General features: G+C 50.4%; 1 protein-coding gene across 1 annotated transcript; it reads right to left on the bottom strand.

Moving 5' to 3' along the window:
- Positions 1-578: 578 nt before the first annotated feature.
- TTC25 (tetratricopeptide repeat domain 25) lies at positions 579-22471 on the bottom strand. The gene is made up of 12 exons (XM_027518300.1): positions 22269-22471; positions 20193-20324; positions 19814-19964; positions 19110-19171; positions 18651-18816; positions 17106-17330; positions 16716-16923; positions 12125-12211; positions 10320-10516; positions 5979-6079; positions 4309-4393; positions 579-1264 (listed from the first exon to the last, which is right to left on the bottom strand). Exons 1-12 carry the CDS (start codon positions 22380-22382, stop codon positions 741-743), a joined length of 2052 nt encoding a protein of 683 aa, XP_027374101.1. The 5' UTR covers positions 22383-22471; the 3' UTR covers positions 579-740.
- Between the last annotated feature and the right edge of the window lie 149 nt (positions 22472-22620).

The raw sequence follows: 22620 nt of genomic DNA, 5'->3' as shown, positions 1-22620 counted from the left end.
ACGCAGGCCCCCAGGGTGGCACAGGTGGGTCCCAAGGCAACTCCTCCTCCCAGCTGCTCCCTGTTCTCTGCCAGACATCTTCCTTCTCCCCCTGAGCTCCAAGAGCCCCACCAGTGCCAGCAGGCACTTCATTCTGTTTTCAAGGCTTCGGGGTTTACAAGTAGGTCTCCCTCGCTGTGTGATGGCTGAGGTTGTCCCATCCTTATTTCTTCCAGAAAGCCTCCCACAGTACCCTGCACACAGTGGTACTCAGCAAGATGAGCCAATGGTCAGCAGCCGGGCAGCCACACCTATGTTCCCAAGCCTTTCTCTTTCCTCCCCACTTTAGGCTTTTTGAGTTCCTTGGAGTTCACCTGTTTCTTCCTCCCCTGAAACACAGGGTCTCGGGGAGAGGACCACATTTCACCTTTGTTGACACTGTGGGTCAGGCCTTGTTTGGGGAGGGGGTCTCCGTGTTTCTCCCCTAGTCAGAATGTCAGAGTTCTGCTCAGCAAGTGGGACCCCCATGCCCACACATTCATTCTCTAAGGCTCTTCTGAGAATGGGGGCGATAAGGAGGCAAAATGACAGACTCGGGGTTTGTAAGAGTGAAAGATATACATTTAAAGGGAAAACAGTAATAGAAAGAGACAGGGTGACCTGTGGGACCCAGTCCACATTAGAGACAAATCTCAGCTTGAATGTCCAGCTTAGTAAGACCTCCATGGTCCCTGTGAACACCAGCCTGCTGATCCTAATGCCTACTCAATGGGTTCATCTTCCTTTTCATCTTTTTCTATTTTTTCAGAATTTTCCGTTATTTCCATTTCTTTTATTTCTCCTGATTCCGTTTTCCCCAGTGCTTCCAACTCTCCTCCGTCAGTTTTTGAAAGTCTCTTCTCTAGTCCTTCGGATTCCCTTGGGCTTGATTCATCTGAAAGGTTTTGATCCAGTTCTGAAGGCCTCCTGTAAATTTCTCTGGTTTCTTCTCTGTTCTGTTCTGTCCTGCCTGCTTCTCCAAACTGTCCTTTGGCAGTGTCTCCTGGACCTCTCTCCTTCGCGCCCAATTCTTTTCTCCATGAAGCTTTTTCTGGGTCTTCTCTCTGCCTCTGTTCTGGTTGCCTAGCTGTGACCCCCAAAGTTTCCTTAGACAAGACACCTTCAAGCTGTTTCTCCGTTTGCTCCTGCACCCACTGCTTCATCACCTTCTCGGGTTCATCTTTTGTTTTCCTTGTTTCCTTCTCCTTTGCTGTCCGTGTTTGACCATCCAACATGGTGGCGTTTTCTGAAAAACAGGAGAAAGGAGAGAAGAGAGGTGAAAATCTGTCCTGAGAGGCCTGAGACTGAGAAAGGGGGAATCACACACGACGTCACATTGAATATAATTGGCAAAGCCAAGATTTGAACCCAGGACAGTCCGCCCCCAGCCCACATTCTTTCTTTTTCCCTATAAGAACTAGCTCAGGTGCTGGGAAAAGACAGAGGCTTCTCCTCTGGCGTCCTCATCCTGCATTTCTCTTTGTCCCTGGGGAGCACACTCATCATTTGTTGGGAGGTTCCCGTTAAAAAAGGGAGCAAATTGTGCTGGAAGTCCAGATGCAGGGCAATGTTACAACCCAAGGGATCCTTGCTCCTTGTTTTTACCAGCTATTAGAGAAAAGTTACCAATCTCCTCTTTTTTTTTTTTTTTTTTTTTAACCAATCTCCTCTTGAGTCTCCTCCACACTCTTCCTGGAAGTTCTGGTTTCTAAGATGCCAACAGGGACTCTGGATTCAGAGCCAGCAAAGGCTGCTGTTGGCTGTGAAGACACATGCAATGCTGCCACCTGCTGTCCAGGAAGGGAAGTGCCCAGCAGCTGCCTATGCCTTTGGGGGCCTTCCTCAAGTTTTCAGGATGCCTTTCCCAGCGTGCTGTCAGCCAAGGAAGGAGAATGCTTGGAGCATCTGCTGCATCCCCTGACATTATTGCTTCTGTGGCTTCTGACAGCGGCTCCAATGGCATGTGGAGACAGAAGCAGATGTCTGAGGGGATCCAGCCACCATGTTCAGGCGCTGGGTAATAAAAGGCCATCATCTGACTGCTCAGGTGCCCAGAAACTCCACACCCAGATTGCCGCTGCGGGCTTCAGCCTTGGTGCCCGGAAGGAGCTCTGTCCTCCCAGAAGCCCTGAGGGAGCCCCAGCCCTAGCTCCCTTCACTTCAGTGTGGCTGGAGGGAGGGCCCACGGGATGGGCTGGGGGTGACAGAAACAGTATATATAGAACCATGGTAAAACCGTGGGTTCCAGAGCCAGGCTGTCCACGACCAGAAACCACTGTGGGACTTTAACCCCTTGGCCCTGTGTCCTCATCTGTAAAATCAAGCATGTCATACTTATTTTGGGCTTCCCAGGTGGCACAGCATTAAAGAATCCACCTGCCAATGCAATGGCACCCCTCTCCAGTACTCTTGCCTGGAAAATACCATGGGCGGAGGAGCCTGGTAGGCTGCAGTCCATGGGGTCTCGAAGAGTCGGACACGACTGAGCGACTTCACTTTCACTTTTCACTTTCATGCATTGGAGAGGGAAATGGCAACCCACTCCAGTGTTCTTGCCTGGAGAATCCCAGGGACGGGGGAGCCTGGTGGGCTGCCGTCTATGGGGTCGCACAGAGTCGGACACGACTGAAGCGACTTAGCAGCAGCAGCAGCAGCCAATGCATGGGATGTGGGTTTGATCTCTGGATCAGGACGATTCCCTGGAGAAGGAAATGGCAACCCACTCCAGTATTCTTGCCTGGAAAATCCCATGGACAGAGGAGCCTGGCGGGCTATAGTCCACGAGGTCACAAAGAGTCAGACACGACTGAGCCACTAAACAACAACACTTATTTCACAGTGCTCCAGGAGGGATCCGATGAGTCAGTATGTATAAAGCTTAAAAGAGCGCCTGGGCAGGCAGGAAGCCCTGAGTGGAGATCAGCTTCTCTTATCACCCCCACCACTCTGGGGCCCGGCCCCCATCCCTGCCGACTCCTTGGGGCCTGGAGTCCCAGCCACTTCCTCTTCCCTCACTCCTTTCATGGGGGCCAGTCAGATAGCTAGTGCCTGGGGTGTGGGGGTGAGGATCAAAGGCCTTTTCACTCCCTGGAACTCTTGGGAGAAAGAACGTGGTAAGGCTAGACCGGCACAGTCCTGTCACCTCCGCACCTCAGCCAGCCCTCGAGCCCCCTGTCCTGACCCTGCCCTGCTCAGTGCTGACCCTGAAGAGCAGCTGCCCACAGTGGGAGTGAGTGTGGCTCCCAGTCCGACTGCTGAGTGACTGGGCCGATCGTTCAGGCTCCAGTGCCTTCCTCCCTAAGCAGTACCTCCGCCTCCCGGCAGTGAGGATCTAGTGAGATCATTCTGGCTGATGTTAACCCAGTGTGGCCAGAAGTAAGAGCCCCCACAGTGTAAGCTACTTTCGTTCTGCTTCCGTGTTTGCTCCTGTTTCCTGCCTGAAATGCCCTCAGCCTTTCACCTTGCACCGTGAAAACGCCTGGGCATCTTCTGGAGCCTGAAGCCGAAGATTCTTCCTCTTGGACGTGTTCCCTATCACCCCAGAGAATTGGGAGCGCCCTGCCCAGGCTCTCACAGCAGAGCGCGGCCCCCTGTCAGGAGACTCAGGTGCCTGGCTTTCCCACTGGGCTATGGGCTCCTCCAGGGCAGGGGCCGAGCTTCTGTTACCCCCAGAATCTCACACTTCCCTGGCAGGTGACAAATGCTTGACAAATATTTGATGAATTGAAGAAATATGGGAGTATTGGACTTCCCTGGTGGTCCAGTGGTTAAGAATCCACCTGCCAATGCAGGGGACAGAGGTTCAACCCCTGGTCTGGGAAGATCTCACGCGCCTCAGAGCAACTAAGCCCAGGCACCCCAACTACTGAGTCCACATACTGCAATTACGGAAGCCTGTGCACTTAGAGCCTGTGCTCCAAAACAAGAGAAGCTACCAGCGAGCACCGCAACTAGAGAGTAGTCCCCGGTGAACTAGAGAAAGCCTGTGTGCAGCAACAAAGACCCACCACAGCGAGAAAGTAAAATAAATAATACAGTAAACGAATACATCTTTTTTAAAAATACAGAAGTATTGAAGAAATGGGGCAGACAGCATGGGATCTGACCCCAGGCTGAGGGGTCCCCCTCCTGCCTCAGGAACAGCTGCTGGCGGCACTGAAATCATGAAAGCATGCTCAGTGGGCAGTGCCAAGCCCAACTGAAGGAGCAGCAGGAAGCGTGGTGAGGACCACTGGAAAGGAGAGCAGAGGCAGGTTTCTGAAGTTGCCGTCTTCCAGCTCCAAAACTCACCTTTCTCCTTCTTTTCTTTGAGTATCTCCCTGTAGTTGGTTTTCTTCAGCTCTTCAATGATGCCCTTGTTGGCATCATCCAAGGCCTGTGGGTGAGAGGAGTATCAGTGAACTCTCTTAACACTGTAGGACCTGTCCTTTCCCCACCCAAGCCCCAACCCTGCCCCCCGTCCCCTTCCTCCTGGCTCCTCTGACTACTCCTGCCTGAGGTTCATGGATCCTATGGACTTGGAACTCCCCACGCTAAGTGGTATGAGAGATACACTGCTGGGGGTGACTCAAACTCATTTCCCTCAGACTCAGGCATGTTTTGAGGGCTTGCATCTGTCTACTGATTCCTAAAGCTTCAGCCAAATTAAAGGAGACAAGGCAAGCCCCTTAGCCTGCAGCCAGGCAGCAAGCCATGGAGGGGACTCAGCAGCACACCGTGGGTGGGGGTGGCGCTGGGGGCTGGCCTGCCTTCAGAGGGGCTTCCACAGCCTCTGCAGGACAGCAAGGGCCTGGGAACTCAGCCTGTGCTGTATCTTGAGGGCAACGCTGCTCTCTCCCAGCCCTCCCTGTGACTTGTCCTGTGTGGAACACCACTAGACACTCAGGGAATGTCTACAGGCCCCAGATCGCCAGGTTTGGATGCTCTTGGGCAGTGCGGTCTGCCCCTTGGTATACTTTCCTGCCTGGAGATGCCAATCAGGGGGTGAGAGGTCAGGGACTAGGTCCCTGGAGGAGCCATTTAGGGCTGTGTGTCTATTTGGCTTGATGGGCACTTCTCTCTGTCTCCGACTTTCAAAACCCTGCCCAGCGTCCAAGGTGACCTCGAAACCTCTGCCTCCATGAGGGGTAAGGCCCAGCTCTGCCTGCCTGCTGGAGTTCTCAGTCTGAGTTCCCTAGTCCCTGCCCCACCAGTCAGGAATTAGGGACTGTGTTTTCAGCTTCCCGAGGGCCGGGGCCACGTCATCACCTTTGGTGCAGTGCTGGAAAGACTCTAGATCTGCACCGTGTGATACCCAGAGGCCTCACGTGGCAGCTGATCACTTGAAACGTGGCTGGTGTGACTGAGAAACTGAACTGCAACGTTCGTTTACTTCTAACTCCATTTACTCTAAACACTGCAGGCGGCTAGTGGCCGCCTGACCGAGCAGCGCAAGTCTGGACGGGTGAGTGAGGCCATCACGCTGCTTTCCTATTACCTTCTGTGGGGGCTGCACTTTTCCAAGCGCAAGTCCTAAAGTCAGTTTAGGGGGTCTCAGCCAGCATTAAAGACAAGGAATGGAAAGAAAAAAGAAAATAGAGTAAGAAATACCAATGTACATAATAAAGGTAAATATGTTTTGTAAAACGTGCTATTTTTCATCTGTTTTTCAAATAAAACTATGTGTATTGAGGGGAATTCCCTGGCAGTCCAGTAGTTGGGATGCTGACTTTTATTGCAGTGGGTGTGGGTTTGATCCCTGGTTGGAGAACTAAGATCCCTTAAGCTGCTGTGCAGTGTGGCCAAAACAACAAAGTTAACAGTACGTGTATTGGTTGGGTTGCTATATAAACTGATGGCAACAACAAACACTGGAAAGCCACTGCCCTACCTAGAAGGTGCTCTGCGCTTGAGGGGAAATAAACATCTGGGGCTGAGGGTCCCAGGGCCTGCTCACCCCACCCCCAGAGAGAGAGGCTCACGTTGATGATGGCCTGCTGCGCCTCATTGTTATGGACCAGCTTCGCTCTCTCCAGGGCCTTCTCAAAGTTGTTCACGGCCGATTCGAAGTCCCTCAGCTTCACTGAAGGGCACAAGGGAGACAGGAGGACGGTGACATATCAGTGTACGTATTCAGGGTACAATATCAGGGTACCGGGGCCCTCAGGAGCAGCAACACCGGGCTGCCCAGAACCACCCCTTCCAGACATTTCCTGGACCACCTCAGCACTAGGGAACAGAACCTGGGCACCGGAGCCTTGGATTTCAGGTGCCAAGAGTCAGTGAGGGAAGGGGTCTGTGCCCACATCATGCGTCTCCAGGGGGACAACTCCATCCTGCCCCATTGTTACCCTAGTGGTCTGGGAGCGAGCGACGAGAATGAAGACAGAACGTGCAATCTGGTGCAATGGGTCGAGGGACCTGCAGCCTCTATTGGACTGAGGTGCAGAGTCCACTCTGAATCCAGATTTTATTCCTAACTACAGACCACAGGACTTTCTCAGATCTTATCTTTCTCAAGACACATGCCATATGAATCACATACTCCTAAATATCGTGGACTACACTGACATAGTCCAGATCTCCTTGTGTTTACCGTGTTTACCCCCATCCATTCCCTTCTGGGCTGGTCTCAGGAACAATTAGCAAGTGTGCAGGCCGTGTTCATGTCTGACGCTGACCTGGCATTTCAAGGTCTATGCTTTTATGATCCCAGTCATAATCCCTTCTGGGTCTGGCCCTGGGGTTTGTAACAAGGCTATAATTCTAAGAAAGACATGAAAAATAATCATCAATATAGTTTCTTAATATATGCTGTTTTTCCCAGTGCTATTTCTGTGAAATTTCTCAAGGCCATGAAATTACATTATTAGGAATTCCCACTATACCCCATTTTTAAATGGTTCCAGGAGAAGACATCTATTTTTTTTTTTAATGTTTACTCAGATTTGTAAACAACACTGTGGACACCAAACACAATCTGGCAGAATTGGATGTGACTTTTCATGAGCCAGTGGCTGGGACATCACTGCCCACGTTGGAACAATCTGAACCCAGGAAGGAAGCAGCCCCCCACCCGCCCCAGGGCACTCACCTGACCACTTAGCACTGAGTCGGGGATGAGGGCTCTGAACTGACTGCCCTTGGAAAAACCTTAATTTCAGGAAGGAAGGAGAAAAGTGCTCCCCTGCCAGGGCTGGGAACCCCACACTTCACTTTCTTTACACACCACTGCTTCCGCTTTCTTTAAAAAATTAATTAACTTGGCTGCACTGGGTTTCAGTTGTGGCATGCGGGATCTAGTTTCCGGACCAGGGATCAAACCCGAGCGCCCTACGCTGGGGGCGCGGAGTCCTAGCCACTGGACCACCAGTGAAGTCCCTCCACTGCTTCCTCTTATAACTAGCACCCCAAGATCTACCCCTCTCCCACAAACTGCTTTAGGATTCCTGGGGAAAGAAGGGCCTTGGATTCATAAGTCAAATTGCAAAAGGCAATTACATTTGAAAAGCGATTCTAACATAGTTTTAAAAGTCTGTGGCGTCAATATACATTCCTTTTTCAAATACACATTTGAAAAGAAGAAAACTCACAGTAATGCCTCAGAGGCCAGCATGAATAAACTGCTATGTCATTCTGACATGGTAGGTCAGAATAGGAGTCATAACACTCAAATGAGTGAAGCATTAAAGACCATTCTATTTGTTTTCAACTGAATCTATAACCTGAAATTATCTCCATTCTGGGGGCCCTTTTCCTCTTCTTTTCCTCACTCTGTGCATCCACAAATCCACACATGTATATCCATATTTTTGTTGGCTTTTCCAGGGACTAATTGTTTCTTACCACTGTTGGAAACACTTACGGGAAGCTGATGGGGAGGAAGGAAGAAATGAGTATTTCTGGAGAGCTTGCTATATGCTGGTTCCTATTCTAAGTGCTTACATGCGTAGCCATTACCTCATGTCTTCACACTATGAAGAAGATACATACATACTATACGTGCTAAGACGCGTCAGTCGTGTCTGACTCTTTGTGACCCCATGGACTGTAGCGCTCCCAGGCTCCTCCGTCCATGGGATTCTCTGGGCAACAATACTGGAGTGGGTTGCCATTTCCTTCTCCAGCATGCATACTATCCTTATCCCTACAGAGCCCAAGATCTGCCCGCCTGGCCAGGCTGCCTCTACAAACCAGGGGCTCTTTGGCTGCTGTGTTGGACTGGACTTTTCTACCTTACAGCATGGAAATTGAGGCCGGGAGTGAGTGGCCTGCTTCTCCAGAGGCCCTCAGAGCCTAACAAGACCTCATGAGGGACAGGAATTCCCTGGTTGTCCAGTGGTTAGGGCTTCATGCTTCCACTGCCAGGGAATTCAATATCTGGTCAGGAACTAGGATCCTACAAGCCTTGTTGCGGTGCAGCCAAAACACACACACAAAAAAGTCATCACAGAAACAGAAAAGGTTCTAGGAAAAGGCACAGTAATCACATTTTCCCCAGTTTAAAGCTTTCAAGTGGTTTTTTCCTCTATGTTTTTAGGAAAGAATCCACGGCGTGTAAGGAGGCCTGAGAGGCCCTGTGGATCTGGCCCTTCACCAGCCTCCCTTCTCCAGACTTTCCTGGCCCCTAGAAGCTCGACACTGGTCTCCATCAGTTTCTTAAATCAGCCAAACTCTTGCCCACCTCCCTAAATGCGGTTCCTTTGGCTGAAAAGTTCTGCCTTCAGAACTTGGAACAACTGGTGCTTTTGTGTTCTTAATGATTCTACTTTAAAGTTACTCCTCAGGGATTTCCCTGGTGATCCAGCGGTTAAGAATCCGCCTTGCAATGCATGGGACGAGGGTTCGATCCCTGGCCATCGAACTAAGATCCACATGTCTCAGAACAGCTAAGCCCACGAGCCCACACACCACAAAGGAGTACCCAGCTGTGAAAGATCCGTGTGACACAGTGAAGATCCCATGCGTTGCAACTAAAACCCAGTGCAGCCAAATAAATACTAAAAAATAGTTACTCCTCAGATAGGAGGACAGGAACAGTTATCAATTTTGCTTCCTACTTTGCCCAGCTTTGGTGCCTAGAAGGTGCCAGGAAAGCATTAATGATGTGAGTAAGTGAATGAGTGATGAGACCCGTGATCAGAGTGCCTGTCACGCTTACCGTCTCTGGGGTCAGCCGTGTGCCCAGGGCAGGGCAGGTCCGAAACTGTGAACAGGAGACCCAGCTCCACGGCTTCCTTGTTACTGTGGCCTAGAGCTATTTCTCCTTTTAAACTTGTATTGTGAAATATTTCAAATATACAGAAAAGTCAAAGGAATAGTATCATGAATCCCCATTACTCATCACCTAGATTCAAATATCATATGTCACTTCTACGTGGAATCTAAAAAAATGATACACATGAACTTATTTACAAAACAGAAACACTCAGAACACAAACTTATCAAAGGGGAAAAGGTGGGGAGGGATAAATTAGGAGGTTGGGATTAACATATATATTAATATACTACTATATATAAAATAGATAATCAATAGGGATCTACTGCACAGCACAGGGAATTCCACTCAATACTCTGTAATAACCTACATGGGGAAAGAATCTTAAAAAGAATAGATATATGTATATGCATAACTGAATCACTTGGCTGCTCACATAAAGCTCACACAACATTGTAAATCAACTATATTCCAATATAAAAGTTTAAAAAAATTGCCAAAACCTTGCCAATCCTGTTCCATCTGTTCCTCCTCACCCCATTCCTTGCTGTTTTATTAACAAGCCCATTAACTTTATTGAGATATGATTCACTCAGTATAAAATGCACCCCTTTGTAAGTATACAATTCAATGATTTCTAGAAAATTTATAGACTTGTGCAATGAACACCACAACTCAGCTTCAGAACTTTTCCAGCCCCCTAAAAAGTGCCCTCTCGAGACCTGGGGCAATCTGCAGCACCCCTCAGAGTTTCCGTTTCCCAGCCTATAAAAGGAGGACAATACCCCCAGCACTGGCTTGCAGAGTGATTAAAGCGAGAATGCATGTATACAGGCTACTGAGCCAAGAGGAGTGGAGCTGTTTTGATGAGGACATGACACTATGCTGGTCTGCATGCAGCTCAGCTGAGTTCCTCAAGGGCAGGGCAGTTCTCAGGGTCTCCCAAGCCCTAACTGAGTGTAGCTTAAGGTAGGCATTATACACACTGGTCAAAACGCGGGAGTTTATCCCTACTCTCAGAATCAGAATTTGTCTGACCCATCACGATGGAAAGTTCAGCACGGGCATAACAGCAGGGCCTGAGGGCTGAGAGGGGCATCTATACCTTGTGCCTGTGCCACCAGGACACTGGCATTCAGCTGCCATTCCATGTCCCCTTCTTCCTCGGCACACTGTTGGGACTTCTCACCATAGCTCTGGGCCTCCCAGGCCTGGTCTAGCTCCAGGTAGCAGCGGCCAATCTCATGGAATAGCCAGGTCTTCTCCAGTGTGGTTTTGGCCAGAGGGATCTTCTCCTCCCACCTGGGGACACCAAGAACTGGGATTAGCTTCCTCCACTCAGGCCCTGCACTCGGACTTAGGAGGCTGGGTTTCCTACTGGTGGCAGAAGAAAAACTGCCAGCTCCAACTACCAGCTCTTCTAGGTGCAGGAGTGGAGCTAACAAGCACTATCAGATTTTTTAAACTACCAGGGTTATTTTGGTGCATCTATAGAATTGGCTTTGATACCACAGCTGAAAATAATGCTTGTAAAATAGCACTTGAAATAACTCCATAACCTTTGAAAGTCAAAGTGAAGTTGCTCAGTCGTGTCCAACTCTTTGCAAACCCAGGGACTGTAGCCTACCAGGTTCCTCCATCCATGGAATTTTCCAGGCAAGAATACTGGAGTGGGTTGCCATTTCCTTCTCCAGGGGATCTTCCTGATCCAGGGATCGAACCCAGGTCTCCCTCATTGCAGGCAGACACTTTACCATATGAGCCATCGGGGAAGCCCACACATAACCTTTAAGAATATGATTAAGCACATTTAAAAGAAAATCAACACAATAAAAAAGATTGGGATGAAAAAACAAAATATCAATAAAAGTCAGAGGAAAATCCGAATGAGCACTTGTCTTTGGGTGGTGGGACTGAGGACTTCCTCATCTAATTTTCTATATTTTCCAAATGAATATTTTAAGGTTAAGCACATCTGACTCTTTGCGACCCCAAGGACTACACAGTCCATGGAATTTTCTAGGCCAGAATACTGGAGTGGATAGCCTTTCCAACCTCCATGGGATCTTTCCAACCCAGGGATCGAACCCAGGTCTCCCACATTGCTGGCAGATTCTTTACCAGCTCAGCCACCAGGGAAGCCCCACATTAAGCACATATTTACTATAAAACATTGTATTATGAAAAGACATGAATGGGTAGGTGAATGCTCACATGCCTCTGCCTTTGGCACACAGGCACCAGGGGCCACTGGGGAAACCAAATGACCTGGAGCACCAGGCTCTGGTCAACAAGTCTGTTCTAGTCAAGCAACGAATACCCGAAGGACAATTTCTCTCTGCAGTCAAGCCTGCCCCTAAGTCTCCCAAGGGCTGAATCACCCCACTGGAGCACGTCACCAGCCCCAGGGTTGGACATCAAAAGTCCATCAGTTAAGGTCTCTAGGGAGCTCAGGCTCCACTCCCAGTGACCCCATGTGACTGCAGAGAATCACAGAATAACCTCCACAGAACTCCCAGAAGTCAATGGTCCACCCAGTCATGAACTTGGCCAGAGGTGAGGGTTGCCTGGAGAACTTGTTAAAATCAGATTCCTGAGCTCCAACCCAGACCTGTAGAATGAGAACGTCGAAGGGAGAGGCTCGATAATGCACACGCCTAAAAACAAGTGTCCCGACGCTTGTCAACAGGAAATTAGGAGAAAATGCTGATTCTATTCTACTAATTATTATAGCTGATGAGCCCCAGAGTTTACAAAGTGGCTTTCTCCTGGTCGCCTAGCACAGCCTGGAGCCAAATTCAGGTCTTCCGATGCCTCTTTGCCTCAAATCCTGCCCCAGGCCGGGAGTCCAGGGGGAGGTTGGGATGTCCTGGCCATTGAGTAGGGAGGGGGTGGTCCTGGGTCACTCACGTGTCAATGGCTTGTTGGAATTTCCCGACTCTGGCAAAAACCCTGCCAATGTTGTCCAAGGCTCTGGACTTAGCATCAGGAAGATCGCTGTAGGGAAGAAGCAAGACAAGGCCATTCTAGGCGCTATGGAAACTAGAAAGAAGGTAAAGACGGGCCAGTTGGAGGCACAATGCCCAGGCTGGCAAGGCTGAGGTACCCTGGCCCTCTCGTGGGAATGGACATTATCAGAATCTCTCTGGAGGGCAAACAAGCAACAGCCTACAAAGACACCCCTTTGGTCCTGCAACTCCCCTTCTAGAAATTTACCTCCAGAATAATAATGTGACAAGAACACTCATTAAAGTATTGCTTATAATAATAAACAGTGGAAATAATCTAAATGCAATCAGTGCAATTTTTGTGTACAAAAAAAAGTCCTTGATACATTTAAGTTAAAAAATCAGATTATGAAGAAAAAGTCAGAATATAGGAGCTCGCACAATATCCGATGGCCTATTCATATGAAAAATGAACGTTCGGGAGACTTCCCAAGTGGTCCAGTGGTTAAGAATCTGTCAATCCAAGGGACACAAGTTCGATCCCTGGTCCAGGAAGATGCCACCAGCCGTGGGGCAATGAATCCCGAGTTCTAGAACCTGTGAGCCGCAACTACTGAAGCCTGCCTGCCCGAAGACCTGTGGTTTGCACCAGGAGAAGCCACTGCAAGGAGAAGCCTGCGCATCACAACTGGAGAATAGCTCCCACTCGCCACAACCAGAGAAAGCCTGCGTGCAGCAACAAAGACCCAACGCAGCCAAAAATAAAATTTTAAAAAATATCTCCTTCCCAACAAGTAAACCAAGAAACCCAACCTGAGCCCCCTCCCACAGCATCCCCCTCATTCCCTCCTTCCCTGGCCAGCTCCCCCTCTTCCCATTGTCCCCCAGCCCCTCAGCCCCTGACCCCCAGCGGCAGGAAGCTCTGCTCCAATTCCCTCTCCTCACAGGGCTGGGCTGCCTTCTCACATGCAATCTGACCAAGCCCTCCCTCTACCCACAGACATACCCATGTGTGTCTACGGTCTCACTGGAGCTCTGTGTGTGCTGGCAAAGGGGAGCAGCCTCAGGGATGCAATTACACACGTTATTGCAGGCGCCGAAACACCTTTCTCTGAAGCCATTCAAAGAATGAGATGTTCCTTTCCAAGATACAGGCTTTTTTTAAAAACGACCCACAGAAATGGGTCATTTCTGTTTTAAAAAATCCTATGCGGAAACTTCCCTGGTGGTCCAGTGGCTAAGACTCCATGCTCCCAGTGTGGAGTCGGGGGAGGCACCCTCGGTGTGATCCCTGGTCGGGGAACTAGATCCCACATTCCGCCACTAAGAGTTTGTATGCTCCAGCTAACGGTCCCGCATGCTGTGACCAAGACCCGGCACAGCCACATAAAGGAATATATACTTTTTTAATGCTATGTATGTGTACGTGTACATAAATACGCAAGTAAATATGTTGCAAAGGGGCCAGGACATTATCTCAATGTGGCCCCCAGATTGGGGAGAGGGGAGACATTTGAGTTCTGCTCTCAGTACCCCACGCCCTGGGTCAAGTACAACGCCTCTGGGACTGGTGTGATTACAGACTCCTATTGGCCCTCCCTACCTCAGCATGGCCTCCCCTCATCCCACTCCCCACAGGTCCTGGCCACCCCAACACTACCTGGAGCGCCCCAAACCCCCCACCCCTGCCCTGTCCCTTTGGGGGCCACCCCCTGGTCCTATCTCCCCCTTCTCTCAGAGGCTCCCTCATCTCCCTTCTCTGGGGCTCCTGGGCCATGCTTGCAGCTCTGATGTTGGCTCCCCCTTCCAGAGTGGCTGCTCTGTTGTGGTGTGAATAAATATGTTGATTTATTCGTAACAGTACTAAGATAACTAAGTAATGTGTACTAAGATGTGCAGGATGGGGAAAGCTTGCAATCAAATCATCCATACAGTAATCAGGGAAAGAAATGAGGGCTGACTAAGGTCACTGGAGAAGCTACTCAGACTAGTCAGATTTGAGCCACGGCTGGAAGGGTGGTGGTCTTTGGAGGAGGGGGTGGGGTTGATCTGATTGAGGAAGCATGTGGTGCATACACATGAGACTCAGCGGTGAGACTGGAGGCCCGTGTACAGAGACTGAAAAGGAACCAAAATTGCTGAAGGAACACCTCTGCTTATGTAATCAGCCACTAAGCACATATTCACTGCATGTCCATTATGGGGCAGGTGCTGGGGAGAGAAAGGGAATAGAGAAGTCTAAGGTCTATCAGGCAGATGAAACGTGTGGCATGTGGAGGGTGAGTGTGGACGAGGGCTGCTAGGTCACTCTGGGCGCATGGAGGGCTTTCCCTGGGGGGAAATACTTCTTTACAATCTGAAGGATGGGGAGGAGGGAGCTGATGAAGAAAGCACTGGCAAAAGAGTAGGAGCAGAGCCATGTGCTGTTGCCAGGGTTCAGAATGTCCAAGGGCCTGGAGACAGCCGAGTCAACAGAGATCAGCAGAAGTCAGGTCAGCAAGGGCGGGGTGGGCACTGGGACCGCACCTCACTGCTGGACTTGTTTTGCATTGAAGGGCCAGCTGGGTGGCAGGAAACCCAGGTCAGAGGAAATAGGCAAGAAATGAGGAAAATGTGGATGGAGCTGTGGGAGGGGAACAGAAGAGAAGATTCTCTCAATAGGAGGAGGAGGCATGGACAGGACATGGCAGGCTGGCGTGGGTAGTGAAGGAAGGGAGGTGTCTGGGAAGCCACCTGGGCTCCTTCCTGGGGACAATGCGGCCACCAGTGCCATTCTCCCGGAAAGGGAGCCCTGGAGCAAAAGGTCTTGAAGGAAGATGATGGATTCCACTTTGGATATGTCAAACTGGGGGCTCCCATGGGACATCAAGTGGAAATGCCTCAGACTCTGCTGGATATGTAGGTCTGAGAGCTCAGAGGGGAGGGCTGGCAAGATGTGAAGATTTATGTCTTTAAGGCATGGGAAAAAATTGGATCCAAAATACTGTCTGGAAAGAAAGAAAGTGAAGTTGCTCAGTTGTGTCCGACTCTTTGCGACCGCATGAACTGCAGCCTACCAGGGTCCTCTGTCCATGGGATTTTCCAGGCAAGAATACTGGAGTGGGTTGCCATTTCCTTCTCCAACCCAGGGATCAAACTCCAGGTCTCCCGCATTGCAGTCAGACGCTTTACTATCTGAGCCATCAGAGAAGCCCTAAATACTGTCTATACTTATTTAATCCTCAAATTCCCCATGAGGCAGTATTATCATGCCTTCATTAGAGATGAGGAAACTGAGAGAGTGAGCAACTTAAAACCACACTGCTTCTAAGTGCCCCAGACAGGAATTAAAGCCAGGTCTATCTCCAAAGTTAGCTGTTGTTTGAGAACCAGGAATGCCCAACACATGAGATTCTGGCTCTGCAAGGTGGGAGGCCAGTAAGAAATGAACTGGAAATGGACAAACAGCTTATAGGGTTCTGGTGATTGAGTAGAGGACAGGAGGTGGGTGTGTTCAGGAAATTCAGTTTGACCCAAAGAGTGGCCTGACATTGGAGGGTTGTACAGAAGTGGATTCAGAGAGGGCCCTGAGTGCCCAGGAAAGGCCCATTTGATTTGAACCTGCGGGCAGTGAGAGGCCAAGGCCTGTTTGTCAGCAGGAAAACAGTTGACAGGTAAGAAGTAGTGAGTCTCTGGAGGTGACTTGTGAGAGCCCCTGGAGATAGGGAGAGGCAAGGGCTGACCTGAGTGGACATGGGAGGATGGGAGACTGAGGGGGCTCAGAACTGTGGGGCGAGTAAAACTGGGCAAGACAAAGTCATGAACGACTCCAGAGGTTAGAACCAGGGTGCCCAGAAAGTGATGGTACCTCTGGGGGGAGCCATCAAGTCTTGGGAAGAGTTGGTTCCTATGAGAGCTGATGTTACAATAGTCATCACGGATACACAGTGCTGTTCTGAGATCTTTATGTGAATTTCCGAATGTCATTCTCCTTCCTACCCTACTGGGTAGGGGCTACCATTGTGCCCCTTTGACAGAGGCTGAGAGAGGTTAGTTAAGTGCCCTGCCTAAGGCCCCGCAGCTGGGAGGTACAGCTCAGAAGTCTAAGCTCTTGGGACTTTCCTGCTGGTCCAGTGGCTAAGATTTCACACTCCAATGCAGAGGGCCCAGGTTCGAACCCTGGTCAGGGAACTAGATCCCACATGCTGCAATTAAAAGATCCTGCATGCCACTGTGGAGACTGAAGATCCTGTAGGCTGCAACTAAGACCTGGTGCAGCCAAACAAATAAATAAAATGATAAGTATTTTTTTAAAAATAAAAATATCCCTAAGAGCCAAACCACAGGGAGTTTTTTTGAGTTTGGGGCCTCTACCCTCCCTCTTTGTGGCAAAAAAGCTGACAGTCTATATGTGCCCTTATCCTGGGGAGGCGGCTCCTCACTCCAGGGTATCCACCTCAGGCACACAGGGCAGAAAGCGGGGATTCAGCCCCCAGCCCCAGCAGCCCCAGCGAAAGGTCAGTATGTAGCTGGGCCTTGGCCGCTTGGCCTTCCGAGCCCGTGCAGGCACTCACTACTCCTTGGCGATCTCCAGGTCCTTCCTGTGGCTCTGCAGGGCCGCCACCATCTGCCCCAGCTCGATCTGGGCATTCCCTATGCAGCTGTACAGGTTTCCCACCAGTTCATCCTTGTTGGGCACCTCCTCTTTGTTCCATTCCAGCACCTTCTTCAGCACTTTTTCAGCTTTCTGAAGGCTGCCTTCAGCACTGCCGCTAGTCAGCACTGGGAAAGGAAAGAGGTGTTGCGGAGCAGGGAGCAGCCTCCCCCTGGCCGACAGAAGAGCCCGCATTCCAACCCCGCCTCTAGATTCCATCCACCGGCCAAGCGAAGCCAGGGGGCTCCAGCTGCCATGTGGCTCTGTCCCCACCTGGCCACGGGCCAGCCCTTCTGAGAATACCACCCACACATGTCAATGTCTTCCAGACTCTTGAGGATGTAGCGGGCTGTCTGCGAGGGACGGCGTTTGCGGTCCCGCAGCCACTTCTCTTGCATCAACTTCCGGTCCCGCTCCCTGGCGTAGATGGGCTTCTGCTGCCGCCAGAAATCACTGCGCGTGTCCAGGTAGTTGATGCCCGTCATGATGAGGTCCTCCACGGTCAGGCCATGCTTGATGGTGCCTTTGATCAGATCTGTGGGGAAGGGGGTGGGGCGGAGCCAACTAGAACAGGAATCGAGGGGAGTCACCTCCTCTCAACTAAAGGTCTCCCTGGGGGGACCTCTACCTGGAACTGTGGGACAGTAACGAAATCAAGAGCACCTAGGTGGGAGAGGGGGGTCTATCTGGGACCAGATGAAGCCAGAGCCCCCTCTTTGTGGCACTCCTATGGTACAGAGGTTAGGGCATAGACCCCTCATGGCAAGACATGAGGAGCTAGCAGAAGCGGCAGCTGGTGGATTGCTTTCTGAGAGGCTTCTAGTCCTCGGGGCTCCTTTATTTCAAGCTGTGTCCTCAGAGTAGTCAGAGTAGAAATGCATAACCTGGCCCTGGCTGCCAGTGCCCAGTGAGTCCCTGGGTGCCAAGTGGGCCAGGGAAAACTGGGAGCCAGAGGGGCATGTCCGAGCTCTCTTCGATCACCTGAGCAGAGGTCAGAAACGGGAGTAAAGCTGCAAGGCCTCTTGGGTAACATGTGGGCCACCTCTTCCCTCCCTGGAAGCTCCTCTGTAGAGAGGGAAGCGTCCAGGCCTGTTACAGAGGAGGCGGGCCAGCCGTGAAGTTGCCCCTGAGATGCAACCCGCGGGGAATCCTATAGAGGACCTTGGGAAGTCAGTTCTGGAGAAAAGCCCTTGGATTTGAGAGTGATCCCTGTGCAGGCTCAACAGCTAATGGCAACACTCACACCACCAGTGTTCATACGAGACATTCACTTCAAGGTGCCTTCCTATTTCTTGTTCCTGCCAGTGTGGTGCGGCGGGAAGAGTGTGGAACTGGAGCTTAGGAGGCCTGGGCGCTGCTGTCAACTCCACCACTAACTTGCTTGTCACCTTGGACAAGTTACTCCCCATTCAGGGTCTCTCTTTCCTTACTGATAACAGATGAGATTTTAGGACATTCTAATTCCACAGTCCTGGGAGTCCCTTGTGAGCACCTCTGAGCTGGATTCCTTTGCCCTTGGTACACACTCAAGGCTCAGGGGGGTGCCCCTTCAGGGACCAAGGTGGTAAAGAAACCCAGATCTCTAGCGTTCCCACCCAGGGTACCAGAGTACTTAAGACCACTGGTTCTGAAACTGGACTTCTTGGCTTCCAATCTGAGAACCGCATCACTGAGTTATGTAACCTCCCCATGACTCAGTATCCTCATCTGTAAAGTGAGAACAGTAGTGGAACATGTCCAGAGGAACATGTCAGCAAATATCATTTTATAGGCTTTGTCTCTGGTTCATGTGTTAAGCATCCACCCCAGGTTTTCTTTGCCCTGAGTTCCCTGCTGCAAACAAAGTGTCCGACACCTTCGTCCAACAGGAGCTTCTCCAGGTACTCCTTGTCCACGTAGAGTTCACCCAGGAGCTGGCGGACAATCTTCTCGCTCTTGAGCGAGCCCTTCCGCTTGCTCTCTCTTTTGGGGTGGTGTATGAGCTGTCTCACGGGATGAGGCTTCTGCTGGGCTCTCATACTCTGGGAAGATGGAGCAGTACCCCCACAGAGTCTCAGAAAGGAGCCCAAAGCACCAGCCAAGGCCCCCCGAACCTGTGATCCCAGACCCCTCCCTCCAGGACCTCTGTGTGCTGAGAACCATGGAGGATGTCTGGTATGGGAACAGCTCGTGGGAGCTGGGGCAGAACCCCTGACCGCCTGTGCTGGGCAGGAGCTCCTCACTTGCAGGCACTGAGAGCCACTGAACCATGTGCTCCTCAGGCACGTGGGGCCTCTGCTCTCTGAGGGAGGTGGAGTCAGAGCCAGGCGCTTACCTCAGCCTGCTTGCTTAAGAAGGACAGATCCCCTTTGTTCTCCAGTTTAATAGAAGAGGGACCTGCAAAGACAGAAGCTGGGGCTCAGGTCAGCCTTAGGCACAACCTATTACACATTTTATGTGGAAATAGTTGGTCTTTGGTGGGAGGGTGGAACCTGGCTCAACTCTCTCTGAGCAGCCAAGCCACCCCCACTCACCCAAGGCCACATTTCCAAACAAAGACAGGCCCTGGGTACCAGGGCCCCTTTCCATTTACACACTCTGCCACCCACAGTGGCAAGCCCCCCGCCCCCCCACCACCACCTGCACACAAAGAACTGATGGGAGAGCCAGCCCCTGGTGCATGCGTGGTAAGGGAGGAAGGCAGGGGCCAGGGAAGGCCCTGCTCAGAACCTCATTCTGTACTATGACACCAGGCCAAAAAGAGGCTTACTCTTCTGGCTTGGGGTGAGTGAAACGGTGCTATTCATCTGGTTTTGAAGAGAACAGATGCTGCAGTGCTCAGGACAGTGGACTGGAGGCTAGTCCTCCCAGTGGACAGTTTCTAATCCTCAAGAAAATCAAGAGCAGCCAAATCGAAGCTGGGGGCTCCCTGTAGTCCTCCCAGTAGTGGGTGCTCACCCAGTGTACCTGAGGCCTCCCTCCAAAACTAAGGATTCCAAGAACCTCCCAAATAAGTGCATAGGCCCCATGGTCACTCACTTCCCACCGAGTTGTTGATGGCTTCCTGGGCTTTCTGAATTCCAACTTTGAATTCCCGATCAGGCCTCAGCTTGTAGCCCCGATGGTAGAATACCAAGGCAAATTCGAAGTCACCCATGGTGTACAGGGTCTCGGCCTTTTGTAAAATCCCCTGAAATGAGAGGAAGTCAAATCAAGGGGAACAGACTCAGGTGTGGTGGAACGTAAAGACCCCTGGGTTGAGAGCAAATGTTGGGATACAGGGGCAGAGGCAAGTGATCTATGAAGGAAAACAACAGTAAACTCCAGGCAGTCTGGCTGGCTCTTTAACCATCAGAGGCTGCAGGGAGTGGCAGTGAGAAAAGCGAGAAGTAGTCCCCCCACCCAAATAGCCAGTCACCTTGCAGAAAGTTGGGTCACCCTGGAGTGAAGCCTCAGCATCTTCCAGGGATTTTTCCAGCTCGCCCATCTTGAGGAAGCACTTGGAGCGGGCAACCAAGCAGTTCTTATCTCCGCTCTGAAGGTGAAGAGCCTGAAGAAGGAATCACTCAGATTAACAGGCAGCTGGCAGGGTGAGGTAAGAAGCTGGACTGGACACAGCAGCCCAAACCCTTCTGCCAGAGTTTCAGGGGGACTCCACAGGCCAGCAAACAGGTCTTCTTTGGATCCCTTTAGACTAAAACCAGCACCACACTGATCTCTGCTTAGTCAACAAGGTTATCTGCGGGTAGTTATCATGGACAAGGTCAAATCACAAGCTATTATGGAAACCACTGGTTGAGATGTGAGAATATACTATACTACCCAGTGGATATACTGAACTTCCCCAGTGTCTGGGATTCCTCCAGTTCACTTAGAATCCTAGGGTGTTAGTGCTTAACAAATTCAGCCGTGAACCTGAAATGGTTGTACAACACATTCAAAATACTACTTGAAGGGGACTTCTCTGTGGTCCAAGGGGTAAGAATCAGCTTTGCAATATAGGGGTTGTGGGTTCAATCTCTGCTTGGGGAACTAAGATCCAACATGCCACACGGCAGCTAAGCCCATGCGGCACAACTACTGAGCCCAGGTGATGCAACTAGAGAATCCGTGTGCCACAATGGAAGATCCCATGACACAACAAGGGACAACATAATGAAGATCCCATGGGTTGCAACCAAGACCCCACGCAGCCAAATAAATAAATATTTTAAAAACAATACTATTTGAAGACCAAGCATTCTGAAGGCTAACAAAATAGATTTTGGGATGATCTGCAACTTGTGTTACCCATTGTACATGCCCTCTCTTTTTATATAGCTTGTTGAGAATGAATCATTGTTTCAGGGGATTAAGATGAAAATGCCAGGCAAAAGGAAACTGTGATTTTGGACCCAAAGTGGGAATGGAAAGCTTCTCCTTGTCCCTATGTCCTTCCTTCTCCTGTCTGAAATCATTACATAGTCTGCAGTGTGATGTCCTTCCTGAGGCATCAGACTGTACCCACCTCCATCTAAGACCTTCCTACTTTTCCAGAAAGAGCCTTTCTTTCCTAGAAAAGACCACTTCTCACCCAAAGCTATAAGCCCTTGTGGTGTTTTTTTCTACCTGAGCTTCTCCAAGATGAAACAGTTTCCAGAAAAAGGAGAATGGATGGGGCTCCTGAACTTAATTGCTGGTCCATCTGATCCATTATGTCTGGTTTTAGGATGCGGTTGGTGAGCCAAAGGGACTAAAGACTCTAGGCAGCAACTGAGAAGTTTGATTTTAGAAGGAGTCTTGGGACACTTAGAGAGCTATGCTACCACCCCATTATTTGTAACAAGTGGGCTATTTGTTGTAAAATAAACAGTCATAATAAAACATCCAATAGCTTATTTGCAAGACAGTACAGTAGTGTATGATGGTAAGGTTAGCACCTCAGCACTGAAGTCTGAATCCCTCCTCTGCCACCTGCTAGTTCAGTGATCTTAGGCATGTTACTCAACTTCTATAAAAGCTTTCTTATCTTCAAAATGGCATAATAACTGCACCTCCCCCTAAGCTTGCCACTTAGCAGTATGTCTGGTATCCTAAAACAGCGCTCAACTGTTATCCACCTTAGGGTGGGTTGGAACAATTTATACCACAGTAAAGTTTTATGATGTTATTTACTGACTGACCACCTTCAATAAGCAGCTGTGTGCTAGAGACTTCCCTTCTGCAAGCAGCCCCCCAGCCAACCTCCTGGCCAGTTATGGGAAACTGAGGAAAGAGGACAATCAGGACACATTTGAGCAAACATGTAGGAGACGGGGTCACTGTTAGCGCAGAGGTTGGTTATTAACAACCAGGGAGAATACAAATGGGAAATGGTAGAAAATGGCTAAACAGGGGTTTATCTTTGACAGCGGTGCATCAATCAGTAACAATGGAATAGTGGAAACAATAGGGTGGTCCAGGCATCATCAAGACCTCAGTGATGGGTAGCTGAAAGTTTCAGAGCACGACTCACATTGCTGAAGCTATGGGCGGCTTTAGCGAATTCCCCGCATAGATACAGCCGCTCGCCCTCCGCCATGTAAGATGGAAAGGTGCTTCGCAAGACTTCATTTTCTGGATCCGCCATGGTGACGGAATTCGGAGACGCTGAAGCGGAGAAAGGAAGGACAAGAAGCCTGAGAACCTCAGTCTGGTTTGTGGAAGCTCCGTCTCTTAGCAACTGGGAGACGTAAATTACTTCCGGCCCCGCCCCTCGAGCGCGGGGCGGAGTCTGGGGCGCAACCGCCGACTGTGTAGCTGGTGCCTAGGAAGCCGCGAACTGGTTGGACCACGACGAGCGCGTGGCTATTGGCTTCAAGGAGGCC

Source organism: Bos indicus x Bos taurus, chromosome 19 (genome assembly GCF_003369695.1).
Source record: "Bos indicus x Bos taurus breed Angus x Brahman F1 hybrid chromosome 19, Bos_hybrid_MaternalHap_v2.0, whole genome shotgun sequence".
Taxonomy (NCBI): domain Eukaryota; kingdom Metazoa; phylum Chordata; class Mammalia; order Artiodactyla; family Bovidae; genus Bos; species Bos indicus x Bos taurus.
The sequence above is the reverse complement of the archived record's forward strand: the minus strand, read 5'-3'. Positions and strand labels throughout refer to the sequence as shown.

Bases quoted from the DNA above. Each gene is read 5' to 3' on its own strand.
- TTC25 (XM_027518300.1), bottom strand. From the start codon at position 22,382: ATGGCGGATCCAGAAAATGAAGTCTTGCGAAGCACCTTTCCATCTTAC. The intron at 19,965-20,192 runs GTGACTGGCTAT...CTCTCATTTCAG, and splicing joins GTGACCCAACTTTCTGCAAG to GGGATTTTACAAAAGGCCGA. The intron at 17,331-18,650 runs GTGTCGGACACT...CCTTCCCCACAG, and splicing joins GAAGCTCCTGTTGGACGAAG to ATCTGATCAAAGGCACCATC.